Source organism: Aptenodytes patagonicus, chromosome 8, assembly GCF_965638725.1.
Source record: "Aptenodytes patagonicus chromosome 8, bAptPat1.pri.cur, whole genome shotgun sequence".
NCBI lineage: Eukaryota > Metazoa > Chordata > Aves > Sphenisciformes > Spheniscidae > Aptenodytes > Aptenodytes patagonicus.
The window spans coordinates 13,805,163-13,821,431 of NC_134956.1; the positions used below are offsets into that span (position 1 = coordinate 13,805,163).

The following is a 16,269-nucleotide window of genomic DNA, read 5'->3' on the forward strand; positions in this document are numbered from 1 at the left end:
TAAAGCCAAAAGCAAGACTTAACACACCACATGAAATTCAGTCGCCTACTATGGGTCACTCAAAGCCAGAGTGCACCTCTTCCAGCGGTAATGAGATTTTCTTAAACAAGTTGGCAGGGAGGTAAACATCTGGGCTGGAAACTGAACTCCAACAGTTAGTGCTGGAGAGAAAACCTAAATAGCAGTTGCTCAATTGACACTATGGACTGACATTTTTATTAAATCTGCCTGGCTTTTGCATTGAAAAAACATCCTTCTACTAACAAATGTGTAGTAATGAGATGTGCATGAGTACAATCTTTTAAGAGGAAAACCTCTGTAACCTCCTCCATACAAGAGGGGAAAAACTGAATAAAAAGATAATTCATTTCTATAGGCCATGAAAAGTTGTAGGAAATTACTTCAGTCTTTTTTCTTCTACACAAAGCAATTTTGGTGGAATGGGTCATCTCTAGAAAAGAGCAAGAACTCATTTCCACTGCGTAGATCAGCTCATTTACGCTTAACATAGTCAACAAAACTTTAAAGACCTGGCCACTGAAGTTCTAAAGCCATCAGCAGGTATCCTTAAGACTTTGTGGAGGTTGGGTAAGACATCACAAGACTGCAGAAGAGCAAAATTCAATGTTCAACTTGAAAAAACAAAACAAATAGAAGCAATATCAGAGTGGGGGCGAGAGAATGACAAATCTATCACCTTATCTTTCAGTTCCTGGAACTGGCCATCTGTGTGTGAGCTGCTAAAAGAAAATGAGGAGGACTAACCACAAACCTGGATCTACCACAGATAAGTCATGCCCACTCAATTTCTTTCCTTGACAGAGCAACATTTCTGGGTAGATGGAAAATGCAAGTTGTTATATCTCAGTTTAGAAATGCTTCTGACACTGTTTCACATGCTATTTTTATAAGTATGTTTGGGAAGCAGGATACAGATTATTATGAAGTGTATGCAAAACTGATTGGAAAACCACACACTGAGAAAATTCATCAGTTGTTCACAATCAGAAGGGACGGATGTATTAAATGAAGTTCTATGGGGGCCCATCCCCAGTCTGGTAAGACTCCAGGTTTTCATTAAATGACCTGGATGACTGCAGAGAGATCGCTTTTATTAAGTTTACTGACAGCCACCAGCTATAAGGGACTGGAAGTAGGCTGGAAAATAAGTTTTGAATCCAGAATGATTCATACATGTTTGAAAAAACAAATATACAATTCAGGTAGAGCTGCATGCAAGCTACCAGACCTGGGCAGGAATAATTAAATGAATAAAGGATGGAGAAAAACTGACAGTTGCGGAAGGACTCTTCAGATACTGTGGATTGCAAACCAAATGTAATTCCACAGTGCCATGTCATACGCAAGAAAAGCTAACACCCTGGTGTATAACACCCTATAACAGTGGGTATAGTCTGCAAGATCTGTGAAATCATCCTTTCATTTTCCTCAGCACCAATAAAAGCCTCAGCTTGAATGCAGTGCCCAGGTTTGGGTACCACAGTTCAAGAAACATGCGGTCCAGCTGGAGTTCATTTAGATTGAATCAGTGCAGTCTGGTCAGACATCTAGAAGACCATGACTTTACACTGCTCTCCTTGGTCTGTAGAGAGTCCATCTCACACTAAAAGCATGGCAACAACAACAAACCTCCCTAAAACCAAACAACAAACCCGAACAGAAAAGCATCGAATATCCTTATCTACTACCTTTATTTTTCCTTTGCCTTCTACACAAACCACACTTTAAAAAATAATGAAGTCGCCCAAATGCATACATCTTAAAGAGAAAGGGTCTTCTGAAGTTGCCTGTGCTGTAGTCAGTTAACCATTTAACTTGGGCTGGTTTGCGATGGGATCCTCAGCTGGTCACTTGGAGCAGCATGAAGGAGATTCAATGAGCTCTGTCGTTCTGCCCACTCCTGCAGTGATCCTGCAGTAAGGACTAACTGAACATGAAGTTTGCTAGAGCAAAACATACAGGGTCTTCTTGGACTTCAGAAAGGCCATAAAGCATTTCAGGGAAGTCCTCCAATTGCAAGATTGCAAGGTCTCTTGTGGAAACACACTATCACACTGGTATCAGCAGAGCCACACACAAGCTTGCTCTAACCAGAAGACAAATGCTTCCCCCACCTTCCACAAAACATCACTGCTAGCTTGCATTTTCTGACCCTTCCGTTCTGAAGGACAGACAAAAGCTCTGTATTATTAAAAAGTCCCATCAGAAAACTTTTGAGAGTGGGTGGTGGAGAGGAAAGAAATCACCCTAATGGTGGTGGGCCCAGGAAGCGACTCTGAAACATCTGGATGCCTCTTTGAAACAATCCATCTGGTTTCCATTTTTGCCCATCACACTTAAAATGCTAAAATGAGTGATATGAGAGCAATTCACTTTATTGCTTCTATCTCAGATGATTTCCAGAAGAGGAGATGAGTCTCATGAAAAAGTCAGGTTGACAGGAGAAAAACCATATTAAGAACCCAGCTGAGTGACTAAAAGAGAGCTTCACTGAGCCTCGGCAAAAGCAAACTCAATGCACTGTAATCAGTCCCCCTCAAAGCTTTTCTCAATGCACTAAAATAACTAAGAAGAAAAGGGATGGCAGACGTGAAATGAGACGGTTGCCCACCCCTCTCTCTGTCTTTGCTCTGTGGCTGGTGCAAAGGGTGGCCTCATCTGTGGGATGCTGAGGAAACCAGTACCTACTGGGTGATGAAAGCATGGGCTTGGTCCTCAAGAGCACCACCAGCACAAGCTGTAAGGGCCTGATACCAGGGTGAAGAAGGCTTCCTTACCAGCTCAATGACTGTACCATTCCCTTGTACATGACACAGCTACACACCACATTGATCCAAGGTTCTCCAAGAAAGGTTTGGGGCTGATATCAGGAATATTTCTCATTTGGTCACCCAACACCCAGACAACATCACCATTTGCAGCAACACAGCGATCATCAGGACTTGCATGAATGAGGCACTAGATGCATCTGGTGACATGTTTGAGGAACTGAACGAATGATCCCCCCTGTGGCTGGTGGCATCCAGGAGACTCCTCCAGCACAGTCGGTGTCAGCCACCTCTGAGCTAGGAGCCCAGCTTATGGCTCAGCCCCAAGAGCGATGGGAGCTCCTGCCAAGTTGTCTTTTGATCTTTTCATGGAACGGCTGCATTCCTGCCCTGTTAAATCACGCGCCCAGACTCCCTTCTGCCTACCAGAACTCATCGCCATGTCTCAGGCAGCTTCAAAATAAGCCCCAGCCCTGAAACCGTTCCTTGCTGTGCTGCTACAGTAAGGGGACGTTGTATCTAGTCATCATCCATGGGATTAGGCAACACAGCCAGGCTAAGCTGCTTTACACCTGGTTTATCTTACCTCTCAGGGAGGAAAACAATTTTCTAAAGTTAAGTTCATGCTTTAGGGCATCTTGGGGCCAAGGAGAGGACAAAGTCAGTCCCACCACGTCACTTCAGGCAATGTAAAATGATTCAGAAACCATAAATTACCTCTGTACTTCCAACTCCAATGTCTTTGTTTTCAGACAGAAAACACTTGCATCAGAGCAGTAGAGTGAGCTCCATGCAGTATATTTAGCTGCAACAAGCAGAGCTACAGCATGCAACAAAGTACCTGAATATTGCACCCAGTCAGAAATATCAGAGCCTGTCCATCCTGGAAAGACTGCGGCCAGGATTTGGTGACTGTGCCCTGTGTAAAGGTGCCCTTCTACACTCATCTACCTACTCTTCTGCAGAAATGAAATAGATTTTTTTTATATTCCACGGTAATAGCGAATTGCTTACCCCAGGATTCTAAAACAGGGGTTAGCAGCTCACTGAAATGGCAGATTTCTAGCAGGAGCTGAAATATTTATTAGACAAGGTAGTAGTAGATCACACTGGAGGTGGGGGTGATGGCAGTGATCCCACCATGTTCAGCTGAGTCCCTTACCCCCGTCTTCCCCGCTGGCCCTCTATTCACCATTGCTGAATGCCCAGCCCATTCACATGCTGATCTTGCAAAATGAGAGCGCTACATTTAGATTTTGGTTTTAAAAAAAAAAAAAAAACAAACCAGCTGTAAAGGCTCCGCAATATCTGGGGTGCCTTAAGAACAGCCCCTGTGTCTGCCAGTCTTCCAGCTGGAGAAGGGGAAGGAGGGAGGCAGCCTGAAGGGTAGTCTCCAGTGGTCACAGGGAGAAATTCTTTCCAGAGAAGCAGAGATATATTTTGCAAATCAAAGCAATTAAGTCACAGTTTGTATGCGACGGTTTGGATTTCGTAAAACCCCCTTCAAAGTAGCACATGAAATTGTTAATGATATTTAAGGTGGTTAAAGGAAATCAGAGCAAACAAAAGTAAACTACTGGGGGGGGGCGGGGAGGGGGATGAATACAGACAGGCTCACTCACCAAAGTCTGACTGCAAATCCTTTTTCAGTCCACAAAGCATGTCTGCTGTTATCTATTAAATCATTCAACTAATTGCAACAGCCGCTCCTTTCTCTCTCCCTGCCTGCACTGGAATCACTTTCCAGCCAGCTCAGTCTCACTTTCAGGCTGCCTCCGACAGCCGAGCGGGGCTGCAACGCACACACTGCTCCTCACTTCACGGCAGGAAAATAAAAAAGAAATCGTCCTGGGCACTCCAGTTTGCGAGGACTCAAAAATGTAGCAATCCTTTAGAAAGAAATGTCTTAAATGGCTGTTTAACGTGTGACTCGCCAGTCCTGTGTAGAAATAGGAAAATGAAGGGTACAGCTTTTTTTAGCTGGTCCTAAAAATCCCATGCTAGTTCTCTCGGCTCGACTGGCCATCAGGCATTGGCAAAGCAAAAGTTAGAAGCGCAGTGATTAAACAGAACAGCTGGTTGAAGGGGAGGCAGCCACTGAACCCTGACTCTCCGGCAGATGCAGCAAATGTCGAGCGTGCACTTCATTCCCAGCAGTATTCCACCTCGCGCCCCGCCGGTCGACAGCGGACATCATCCCATTGAGACGTGTTGGCCCTTTCCTGCCTGAACCCTTCTGTGGCTTTCACGGGGATTTCAGGCGGGGGGCAGGGGGGGGGGATAAAAAAAATAAAAGGAAACGCGGGCAGCTGGTGCTGCGGCAGAGGTACCGCTGCCCTCCGTGCCGTGCTCAGAGCCAGCTGCAGAAGTTGGCCGGCAGCGGAGCCTCGCGTAAACCTCCAAGTTGCAGCACCAGCAGCGGGGCTGAGTGCAAGAAGAGGCTGCGACTGCAGTATTGCCTGACACACTTTCCTCTCCCCCACCCCCTCTTGGCAAGTGCTTGCAGAGCCTCCAGCACCTTTCAAGGCAATGTCAAGCTGCTGTCAAAGCATTACGCTGCCTCCCAAATACACACACGCAGTGCCGGTAAGGGAGTATGAAGCTGCAGTCTTATGTCCTGCCTACAGCGTTTTCTGAAAACTCAGTTTAACCCTTTCTTAGAAAGGGCAGAGGAACCATCACTGGCAAAACGCATGCAAGCCCTGTGCTGGGATTTGGGCAAGCAATGGACTGCAGTGAGGGGAGGCTTCAGGGGCAATGCTGGTCACCAGCTGGGTCACGGGGAGTCCTGCCCTCCAGAACAGGATACTTCATGGCTTACCCCAAAACAGCTAGTCCTCTACTGTGGGTGGACATAGGGTACTGGACTAGAAATAAATTGTTGTAACAAACCAGTGTCTGCTTCCTTTGCTATTAAAATAAAAAACAAAGTAGGCTGACTTGTGTTGGAGCATGAAGGTGATGCTACCATCCCACCCCTGGGGTATGTGGCAGGGGAGGCAGCAAGGGTGCGCGCAGGGCTCACATCCCACCTGCAGTGCCATGCAGGTCCTCATTTCAGTCAAGCTGTGAGACACAAACCCCATTTGTACCAACCAGCCCACAGCTTACATCCAAAAGGCAGTTTTCTCCATATTCAGTGTATTCCCTTGGGAACTGCTATCATCTACAACGGCAAGATTATACTCACAAATGGTGAAGAGAGAGCAAGGCAAGCATGGTCCGAGGCACAAAAGCCATCTACATTTTTGTAGGAGGGTCCAGTTGTGTTTGAGACTCCTAGTAGATTTGGCTGAAAGTGGTCAAGAGGTTACAAACTTATAAGGATGCTCATGGAGAGGCAGCAAGGTTAAGCCTTGTTTCCGTAGGAGACAAATCAGGATAAATCAAAAGGGCCTGAACACAGATGGATATGCCAAGCAGGAAATTTTGCAGACCTGGGGACCCTAACTCTGTGTGGCCCATGTCAAGAAGGAGAACTGGGTTTCAGCCTAACGTCAGAGTTCTTGCTTGGACTGAAATGCCGCAACATCTCTGTTTTGGTTCGAACTCAGCTGTTTCATGCGCAGACAACTTATACAAAAGCAATAAAATTACTAAGTAAGAAAAACCTACTTACAAAAGAGATATTTTGGTCCATAATTTGTTTTTAAGAAGTTGTTCAGTTTGACAATAGACTTAATTAGTAATTGAGCCGAAATTTGTAATTAGAAATCTTTTCACACAGCTATTAATGCTTTTGCTGCAGAGAAATCTCATCTTAAAGGAAAAAAAAAAATCTCCAGTTGCACCACAAATAAAACAAGAAGCTGCTAATTTGGGAATAGCCCATTGCTTTGGATGCCATGAAATAGACATCTCCGATAGGATGTTTTAAAGAAAAGCTAAAAGCAATCATTTATGTTTACACCACCATAAAATTCTTCCCAGAATATCTGCTGCATTAAGAAAGGGTATGAGAGGGCAGGTCTACTACACAGTTGAAGCTGCTTATTTTTCTGGGCAACAACTGGATGGAGCTGCCCTGTTCCTCTGCTACTGGTGGAAAAGAAGAGGTGTTTTAGCATTTCAAACCCAGAATGGCTTGTGGCATTCATTGAGCTGGTTGGCAAGAGCCCAGTGCACCAGGAGCCTGGAGAGGATAAAGATGCTTACTCTATGTTTTATGGGTTTTGGCCAGAAACCACAACACTTTTTTCATATTTCAGGTGGCATTATATTAAAACCAGTTGAAGTGAACAGCTTGAGTTTCTAATGGGGAAGGAAAAGGGTACACCGCACACACCAACAAAATTAGGCAGCCCAAAAAGGTACGTTATGACTTCAAATACAGAGGTGTCATGAAAGAGCGTGGGGCATCAACCTAAGCTATGGCTTGACAAACTCGAGGAACAGTATGTAGAGCTTTGATTTTTCATGAACAGTCTGTACATCCTCCTGTATCTCTTGACATTAACTTTATGCTTGTGTGCTCAGAATTAGCAGCTATCCAAAAATGCTCTGGCAGTATCAACTACATACAAACCTCACCTAAGAATGTCGGTTTTTTACCCACACACTGTGCCCACTGGAAAAATAAGTTAATTTGGGGGTGGCCGTGGAGCGTGTTAAAAAAGTCCTTCCACAGGAAAAAAGAAAAAAAACCCACCTCACTTCTGCTTTCTTGGCATATACTGATCTCCTATTACCATCTGAGAAGTAAAGAGAGTGTAGGGAACACCTTGTTGCCCCCCCCCCCCCCCCCCAGTATAAAACACTGAGCCAAAAGACAGCAAGGGCTGAGGGCAGTCCATGGCTAGAACAGCTTCTGTATGGTCCCTACTGGAAACATCCATCCGCACAGGCTCTTGGCTCTCATCCATACAACTAAGGAGGCAATACCGGTCAATAGGCCACCAGTTTAGAGAAAAGGGTATTTACTCTTCTCAGGAACAGGCTGACCTTTGAGCAAAATTAATTTGTTGTAAGTAAGGAGTAGCTACCGTTACACGCGCACACATGTACTAGCGCCTGGTTCATCATTTCTTGTACTCGACACATGCTGTCCTGCTCTTGAACTTAATGTATCTTTCCCCAGAGCTAACTTACAAATCCTCCCAGAACCTCAGTGGGAGTGAAGCTGCAAACCTTACATGGCCTGAATTGTTTGGGATGGCATTTACAGAATACACTTTTATGCAAACAAGACAGGGAGGACAGCAGAGGGAATATCATAGGCTATTCAGAATATCAATGATTTAGTCCACTGCTTGACAGTTATTTGTTCCTGTGATTAAAACCATTACTTATTTAACCACATCCAAAAGCATCCTCGTCAGAAGTCACAGGACTGTGGAACACTGCAGCAAGATCCTGAAATGGACCATTTAGCGTTGAACATGGTCTGAGCCCAGGAGAACACGGAGAGGATCTTACATCACTCCACATTAGGAAGTCTCAGGAGACTCACTTAAGACAGCTGAATGAACGTAATGAACAGTCAGCCACAGGAAAACAATGAGGAAAAACTCCCAACCACACACACTTACAGTGCACAGAGAAACACCAAAGTTCTAACCACATATAAAAATTGTATTAATAGCAACAGAAACTGCTTTGGGTTAGGAAAGGTTCAGAAGAGACTGACGCAGATGTTTTCTATTTCTTTTAAATTCAGATCTTAATTTAAGACTTCACATTGCCATCTCCTTCTCCCCATCCTACTTCTTCCATTTAAAAATACACACCTGCACATCAGGGGTCTACCTGGGGCTGGGGAGCCCTCTGCCTGCTCAACCACCCTGTCAAGGCTTGTTTCTGGCACAGCAGACCCAGTGCTTCAGATGTCTTACTGGGAAGGCCAGTTTTTACTGGGAACTCCAACCCACCTCTGCACAAAATCAAGAGGTTTGGAGAGCCTACAGCCCTCCTTGATTGATTTTTGGTTGCAGTGGACAGGGAGGAAGAAGAGGGACAAAAGGAAGACCAATCACTTTCTTGGTGGAAGAGACTTCACAGCTGATTACCCAGCTGTTCACTGGCTGCACATTTGCTCCATTTCATCTGCTCCAATTTTACGTAGTTGTGCTTAGTTAGAAACCCCAGACAACTGCATGCCAGCCTGAGGCCTGCAGCAGGGCTCATCTTTGGTCTAAGCAGATGCCCTGTTTTTCACACACAGACCCAAAATGCAACACACTATTTTATTGATATATTTTTATGGGAAAGGGAGAATGGACTTTAGGAAAAAAAAAAAATCTTTAAAGAAAAGGGTATTTAAACAGTTTAATAATGGAGCCAGAGGAAGAAGTCCTTGATTATTCTTTCCTTTAAGCGCAAATTCTACTAGCCAGTCCTAAACATTAATTTATTACAGGTAATGAACACTGAAAGATAAATTGACCCATCCAGTAGGCAATTAGAGCCCTTGCTGCATGCACACACACACACAGCACCGAGATGGAGAGCACTGCCAGAGGTACTTCCAAGACCCCCATCCATTCCCTCCACCACCAGAACACAATAAAACAGTTGCTGTACTTTTTTCTGCTTAACCATTTCAGAAAGAGACATCCGCATCTGTCATCGCCTGACAGCACTGCAGGGGAGCGGTGGGGGAAGATGCTGGTGGGGAATGCAGATGCCTCCCGGAGCTGTGATTAATGGGCAGAAGGAAGCGCTGCAGTGACCCCTTCTCCACGTGACACCGGCGCTTCGGCGTTCCCCAATTACGCATTTTGCATGTATGCCAGCATCCCTAACTGGGCTGAAATGCACACCAAAGTAATAGACTTTTAGTTCAGGAAAGAAACAAAGCTCAAAACTGTAGTAAAACTGGAAGTTCCAGTTTTTAAAACTGAAACTTTTGGCCTGTTCCCAATGACCAACGTCCCTTGGCCAACCTCAGCAGATCTCCCTCCCTCCTAACAGTGGAGGACATTTCCTTCCCTATACCATGTAGATGCAAGCCCAGGCACTTGAATTTTCACTTGCTAAATTTACAAACAAGTCAGTGAGTGTGTGTCTGGGACAGCACTGGCCCTTTCTCTCCAAATTAGTCTAGTCTTCTCAATCACACCCCTGCTAAGAAATTATAACCTACGATGGCTCAGCCCTTCCCTTTTGCAAGCAAATAACTCCTAGTTAGTTACCTAGAAGATTTTTAGCTAAATGGAAGAGAGAAAACATCTTGTTTCAATTTCATATGGAAAGCGGTCACCATACTCCACCAAAATAAACAATGAACTACATTTAACTCCCTTGAAAAACTTCACTGGCTGGTCTCAGCCAGGCAACAGAGCACAGCAGTCCTCTGAACTTTAAGGGTCTGTATGTTCACCTTGCAAATACGTGTTCCCTGATGCTTTACATTTGGTTTCTCCACGTGTGTTCCTGGCAAAAACTGTTGTGGAACAAGAGGAATAAATGCATGAGAACATGCCCATGAGTAAAACTCAAGGGTCAAGTCACTGGGCTAACAAATGAGACGGTATGTACCAGCATCATTACTAACAACGGCAAATTTAAGGGACTGGACTACATGAGAGGGACTGTCACAGAAGAGAAATAGCTACACAGATTTGTGAATTAAAAAATTCTAACCCAAAACTCAAATGAGAAGAGCACGCTGCCATTTTCAGTAGTCACAGGGGTTTCTTTTAAAAATTTTAGGTACAACATCCTTTCAGATCCACAAAAACATTCATCACCGTGGTCCCTACGGTGACTTCATGCACACCTCTCGTCCTTCTCCTGGTCTCCCTTCCCCCATGGTCTGCCTTGCTACTGGGGCTTTTCTGAGTGAACCGTAGGGTCAGTCAGGTCTGTGCTTTCTGCAGCCATCTGCCAGAGGACATCATACCACTTGGTAAAACAGGCATTTCAAACAGGAGTCAAGAGCCATAAATAACAGGCACCATCACCAGAATCATGCCTGCAAGCCACACCCCCACCAAGGCATGGTCTCACACCGCTTCAAAGCATTTTCTAGCATTTCTGGGTTTAACCTCAATGATTAACCAGCCTCCTCCAGGCAGCTCCTCCTTACTGCACCCTTTTAGCTAATACCTCAGCCAGTGATCTGAAGTTGTGAAAACGGGTCCAAAACCCTGGTAAAAGGACTTGTAATGCTCAGTCTGCGTACGAGGAAGAAAGTGCTCTGAACTCTAGGGAGCAATCGCATTTACAGATCCTTCAGTCATACTTCAGGTTATGCAAAGAGCAGCCCCAGCCCCATTGCCCTAGCTGAGGCCATAAAGAGTTGGTCCTCAGGGCAGCATGGAGCACATCTTTCTCCCTTAATACTGTATATATGCTATGCCATTTTTCTCTTGGTCACTGAACATTAGAAGAAATCCCACAATTTACCCCAAGCTCTGGATTTCTGGATCTGAGTAATCAGAGTAGGACACTACAGGGTTGGGGACTCCTGTGCTGATAAGAGAAACAGTAGAAGACAAATAGGCTGCAGTAACGTACAAGATCCTTTATTCCCGGGCCAGCTCTAATTATACAAAAGCGCTCGTTCAGGGACCTTGTTAGCAGAGGTTATCCCAACAAAAGTGAATCTCAGCTTTCCGATTTTTTTTTTTTAAGTCAAATGGAGATGAGCTTGACTAGACACAGCGATAAGCAATACAGTAGGAGGTTAATGATCTATCGGCAACCACCAGCCATGCCAGGGCAAGGTGGGAGTTTATGACTTGCTCCAAAAGGAGCAGAGCTCTGGAAGCTGTACACACAGCATCTAAAAGTGGGTCCATCACTTTCAGCTAGACAGAGCATATTTCTCCCATTTAGCTCCACCTCTGTATTGTACAGAACAAGCACTTTTGCTGGGCAAAACACACACCCCCATTTGGGAATGCTCCTAATTGGCTTTACTTCCCCCCCCGCCTCAAATCTCTCATAGCAATATAGCTAGTAAGTATCAGACAGCCTTGGGACACAAGTAAAATCCTCTTGAGCACACACTGAACCAGCTCAGCAAAGAACTACATGTGAATGGAGGAACCACGCAGAAATGGAGTCCAAGAGCAGCGCCATGCAACTGAGGGAAACCAAAACGCCTAACAGCTCCCACCTTCCCAGCTTTTAGTGATCAATGCACCGGAATGATAGCAAGTTGTTTACAGCTAAAAAACTGGAGGGGAAATAAGTGTTCAAGTTCTTCAGTGACAGGACTGGTTTCTAGTTTTAAGATCATTAAACCACTCCAATTTACAGTGAGTACGTGGCAGCTGCACTTGGCACCTCAATATCAGCACCAGTGCTGCCCTGGCAGGGCCTGTTCATGATCTCTCCTCTTCAGCAGAAATGCTGTTTCTTCTTTATATTTTATTAATATCACCAAGAATGAAAATAGTGAAGGGTCTGTATTAGCAGCCGGCCAGTATCCACCCTCCTTCCTCACTATGGGTAGGCAGTTTAGATTAAAAAAGCTCCATCACATAGATCACGTTAATCAAAAACAGAAGAGAGGAAACATATCCTGCTGTGGACCTTTGGATATAGAGAGACAATGAGGAACTGGCACTTCAGCCCTCCAAAAACAGGACAGCAGCCCCAGCTCCTCACCTCAATCAGCCCAAGCAACAGCAGGGAGCTTCCCCGTGGGAGCAGAGGTGTGAACACGTTGATGGGGCTGCAAAGCACATCAGCATCCCTGAACCCCTTACTATGTTACGTGCCACAAGAGCTCAGGTCTTTGCAATAGTAGGGACTGAAGACTTGTTCCTCTCGCTCCAAAAGGACCCGGCGCTTGAGCTCAAACAAAGGCTCCTTCCAGTAGCAGGGATGTGGGCCATGCCACATCTCACCCCAAAGGAGAGAGAGAGGGGCAAGCCTGAAGGACAGGTCTTAACATTTAGTCTGCATCCAACTCCGCTCCTCTCTGTGGGAAGAAAAATCTCCGCATCTTCCCCTTACAAGATTTATCTTGGCACTGGTCTTTTCAGAGGCAACGCTGCCAACGCAGATGGAAAAATAAGCAAGTGGGTCATCAGTCTTAGCAGTTGTCACACAGTTTCTTTTCAATGAGTAGCAGTGTAACAATGCATTAACAATAAATGAAATGCCATGTTAACGCTAATTTGCATAGTACAGAGCCACAGTACTCTTCCTCTATTCTCCTTCCAAACTCTCCTGACCTGCATATGAATCGAGATGAAATTTAATTGCTGGAGCATTCAGCAGAATCACTGCATTCCTGCTTAATGAGGCTTCATTTGTACTCTGTTGCATCAGATACCTTCTCTCCAAGGTGCTGTATTAACTAGTTCAGATGTAAAATATTTTCCAAGGCATATTTTCATATGCATTTCAATAACGAAATAGCAGGAAAAGTGCTGACTGCAAAAAGATGATGTTAGTACCAGCAGCATGATAAGGCTAGCGAGATCCCAAGAGCACCAAGCCTTATTCTTTACATTAAAAAAGCTTTAATGGCTTTTATATCCACTCTTACGCGCTACCATGCAGTATCTACGCTGTGCAACTCTTCTAGAAGAGCAAAGCTAGGTGGGACCTGGCCAAGGTCCGCATGGGAGACAGCCAAGAACTAGGAGCAATACCAATAATTTTGGTGACTCAGAAAAAGCACAGCCCACATTGCACCCAGGAGTCAGAGCTCCAGGTGGTTTTGCATTCAGATAGCTCATAGAGCCTACCTCATTCAGAAGTCCTTGGCTGTGGCCTGAGGGCTAATTTCCACGCCAGGTACCTCAGCCTACATAGCCAAACAGTTCCCTGAAAGATCAGTCTTCCTTCTCTTTTTTTCCCTAGATGTAGCCCAGCCACTACCAGCAGCACAGGCACAGCTGTGTTTCAGAGTTGCACATAGTGGCCAAAGCTACAAGCCCCCTGAAACAGATTAACTTGCAGTAGTACGGGATGCAAGGCTGCACGTGCGGTGCAGACAGGGATACCTGGCTGAGGGGAGACACCGCAGTCGTCAGCACTGGATGAGGCCACGAGCTGCTGTCGGCTCCAGCCCGAGCCTCTCACCCACACTGGGTCTGCAGCACAGACCATGCTGAGCGACACCAGCGCTGCACTCGTGCGTTAGCCGCAGGAAATGCGGGGGGGAGCAGATCACGCTCAGCAAACAGAGATGACCCAAAAAGCACTGCAATGATGCAGCGGTCAGCATGCAGCTTTCCGACACAGGGTGAAACCGGGTCAGACTCCCTTGCTGCTACAGGAAGGCTCCCGGCTCTACCGAGACACCCCGAGAAGCGATGCGGCTTTCAGAAGTGCGCAAACACACAGACACCTTCGGACAGAGTCAATCAGCCATGTGTTTCGGGGCAAGGCGTTTCCATCTGCCGCTTTGGCTCCAGCTCCAGCTTGTGAAGTTTTACCTCCCAAGCTGGGACAAAGCAGAGCCACACACAGCTCCAGGTAACCCCCAAGTGCTGGGACCAGTGATATATAAAAGAGGTATTTTGGCTTTAAGGCATGTGGAGCTCCCCGAGGGACTGCAAATTGCTTGTTATTGCAGGCTTGCAAGATGGGATCAGCCTCCCTCCTCCCATCCGGACTCCCCAGGAACAGTTACAGCATGCTCATAGTGGTATGTGAAGGTTTTTCCTTTTACTTGTGAGTTACAGGAACCTACAAAAGTACTGCTTACGGCTCATCACCAGCATGGGTCCAAACAACAAGTGGATTTGTGCTAGTTGCAACAGGCCAAAAGACAAACCACGAAGTCAGTTTGCCATTTAGATTGTAAGGGGAAAGAGTGGGGAACAGGGTATGGCGCAAGGCAGTCCTAATTATCCCAGGGTAGCTAATTATAAAGGATGTAAATTGACAGAAATAAAACCACACGGTCAATAATAGTACTTTTTAAAAGCTGGAAACTTTAGTCCATTATCTTTCTAGCTGAAAAGCTTTAATTGAAACGGGCTAATCTTCCAGTGGGTTCAGAATGGGTTTACAAGCTAATTGCTCTCTTTTCTTTAGGATTAACAGTGTGTTCTGTGAAGCGGGGTGGAGGGCAGCAGATGTGCAGCCTTTACTGTCTTTAATCCAAATGCCCCTACTGCCACAGATGCTCCCAATGCTGTGCGGTGGCATAATGGAATCGCTTTCTTGCACATAAAGTGGTTGTTCCGAAATGAAATTACAGCCATCTATTAGGAAGGGAACAATAAATTTCCTCCACCACACATCCCCATCACAAAAGACACAGTATTAGCCTATGAAAATGCCTGATGGAAGTAAATCTTGCAGGAAAGAGAGCAACTAACAGACGAATTTACCATCCTCCTTGCGTAACTGGTAGCCAGTGTCATTTGGACGTGGGCAGAAAAGTCCTTATCCTGCAGGAGTCTGAGCGTGATTCCACAAACTTCAGGGTGGCCGGGACGTGGCTGCTAAGCTTTAGGCTGGGAGAAGATTTAAACGAGCTGGTGGGGAGAACAACTGCCTTCCATTTAAGTGGAGAGAAATTGCTTTCATTTTGCTAACCACAACAGCAACTACAACCTATCGCTCTCACAGGCTGCAAGCAAAGTTACTTGGATCTTAACTACCTGGGGTAGATGGGATTTGCATTACATGAGAAAAAGGGGTTGGCTTGATTGTGTGATCTCTCTGGGAGAGATGCACTTAAGGAGAGAGAGGAGAATCCCCAATAGCAAAGGCAGAGTCTTTGTATATATATGAAAGTATATATCTTTCTCTCAGAAAGAGAGAAGGGGGAGAAAAAGTGCGTTCAAAGACATCTGAAAATCAATAAAATCAGGTCATGGCCATTCAGCTCTTGCTCCTACAGGGCAAGGAGGACTGAGTCCTCCTTCACACGAAATCTGCACCCACACTGCTCAGAAAAACAGGCATCTGGCGCTTCCTTGCAAGATCCTGACTACCAGTCCAAAAGGGATAACACACCCATTAGCAAAGCATTTTTTCGTATTCCCTTTATCAGATCAGGGAAGGCCACACCATTAGGAGTAGCAGTGTGCCAACCCACTCTACCCAGACTGTAGCTCAGAAAAGCAACAGAGCACCTGGGCCCAAAAGGGATGGGGAGAAGGCTGAAGCATTTGGTGTTTGAATCGGAAGGAAAGTAAAGCTAACGTTTTGTATCATAAAAGCTCAGCAGTGCTGTTCAGAACAAGAGCAGCACCTTTCAGGAAGGTGCTAGGGAAAGGATCCATTCCCACCTACATGAGCTGTCTAACCAACAGGAGAGCATCACCTGGGCTTCCTCTAGGATGGCCAAGGAGAAAGACATCTTTTCCTAGAGAACAGTTCATCTCAAGTCCCTTGGGTTAAGTTCCTAACTTTAGCAATCTGTAAACTAGAGAGAAGATTCATCTCTTTTGACAGAATAGCAAATACAGCTCATTAACTGCTTCCCCTACTCCTCCTCCCCTAAAACCTAGAACTTCCTGCTGAATCACTATCAAAGGGAACGTACTAAAACCCAGCAAGAAAGCAGTGCAAACACCACCCATACAAGAGTGTCTCAGTCAAACCCACGGCAGCAGGAGAC

The 16,269-nt window shown here is 45.6% G+C and overlaps 1 protein-coding gene across 3 annotated transcripts in view; it reads right to left on the reverse strand.

Annotated features, from left to right (window-relative positions):
- The window catches only part of GRIP2 (glutamate receptor interacting protein 2), a 301,282-nt gene that overhangs the window by 81,931 nt on the left and 203,082 nt on the right, over nucleotides 1-16,269 (reverse strand). The window contains exon 1 of one of the 3 annotated variants that reach the window (XM_076346434.1): nucleotides 4,412-5,140. The exons of the other annotated variants lie outside the window; for them this stretch is intronic. Coding sequence (XP_076202549.1) covers nucleotides 4,412-4,451 — 40 coding nt within the window. The 5' untranslated portion in view covers nucleotides 4,452-5,140. Of the gene's footprint in view, nucleotides 1-4,411; nucleotides 5,141-16,269 lie in introns of those variants that run through there. 3 annotated transcript variants of the gene reach the window in all.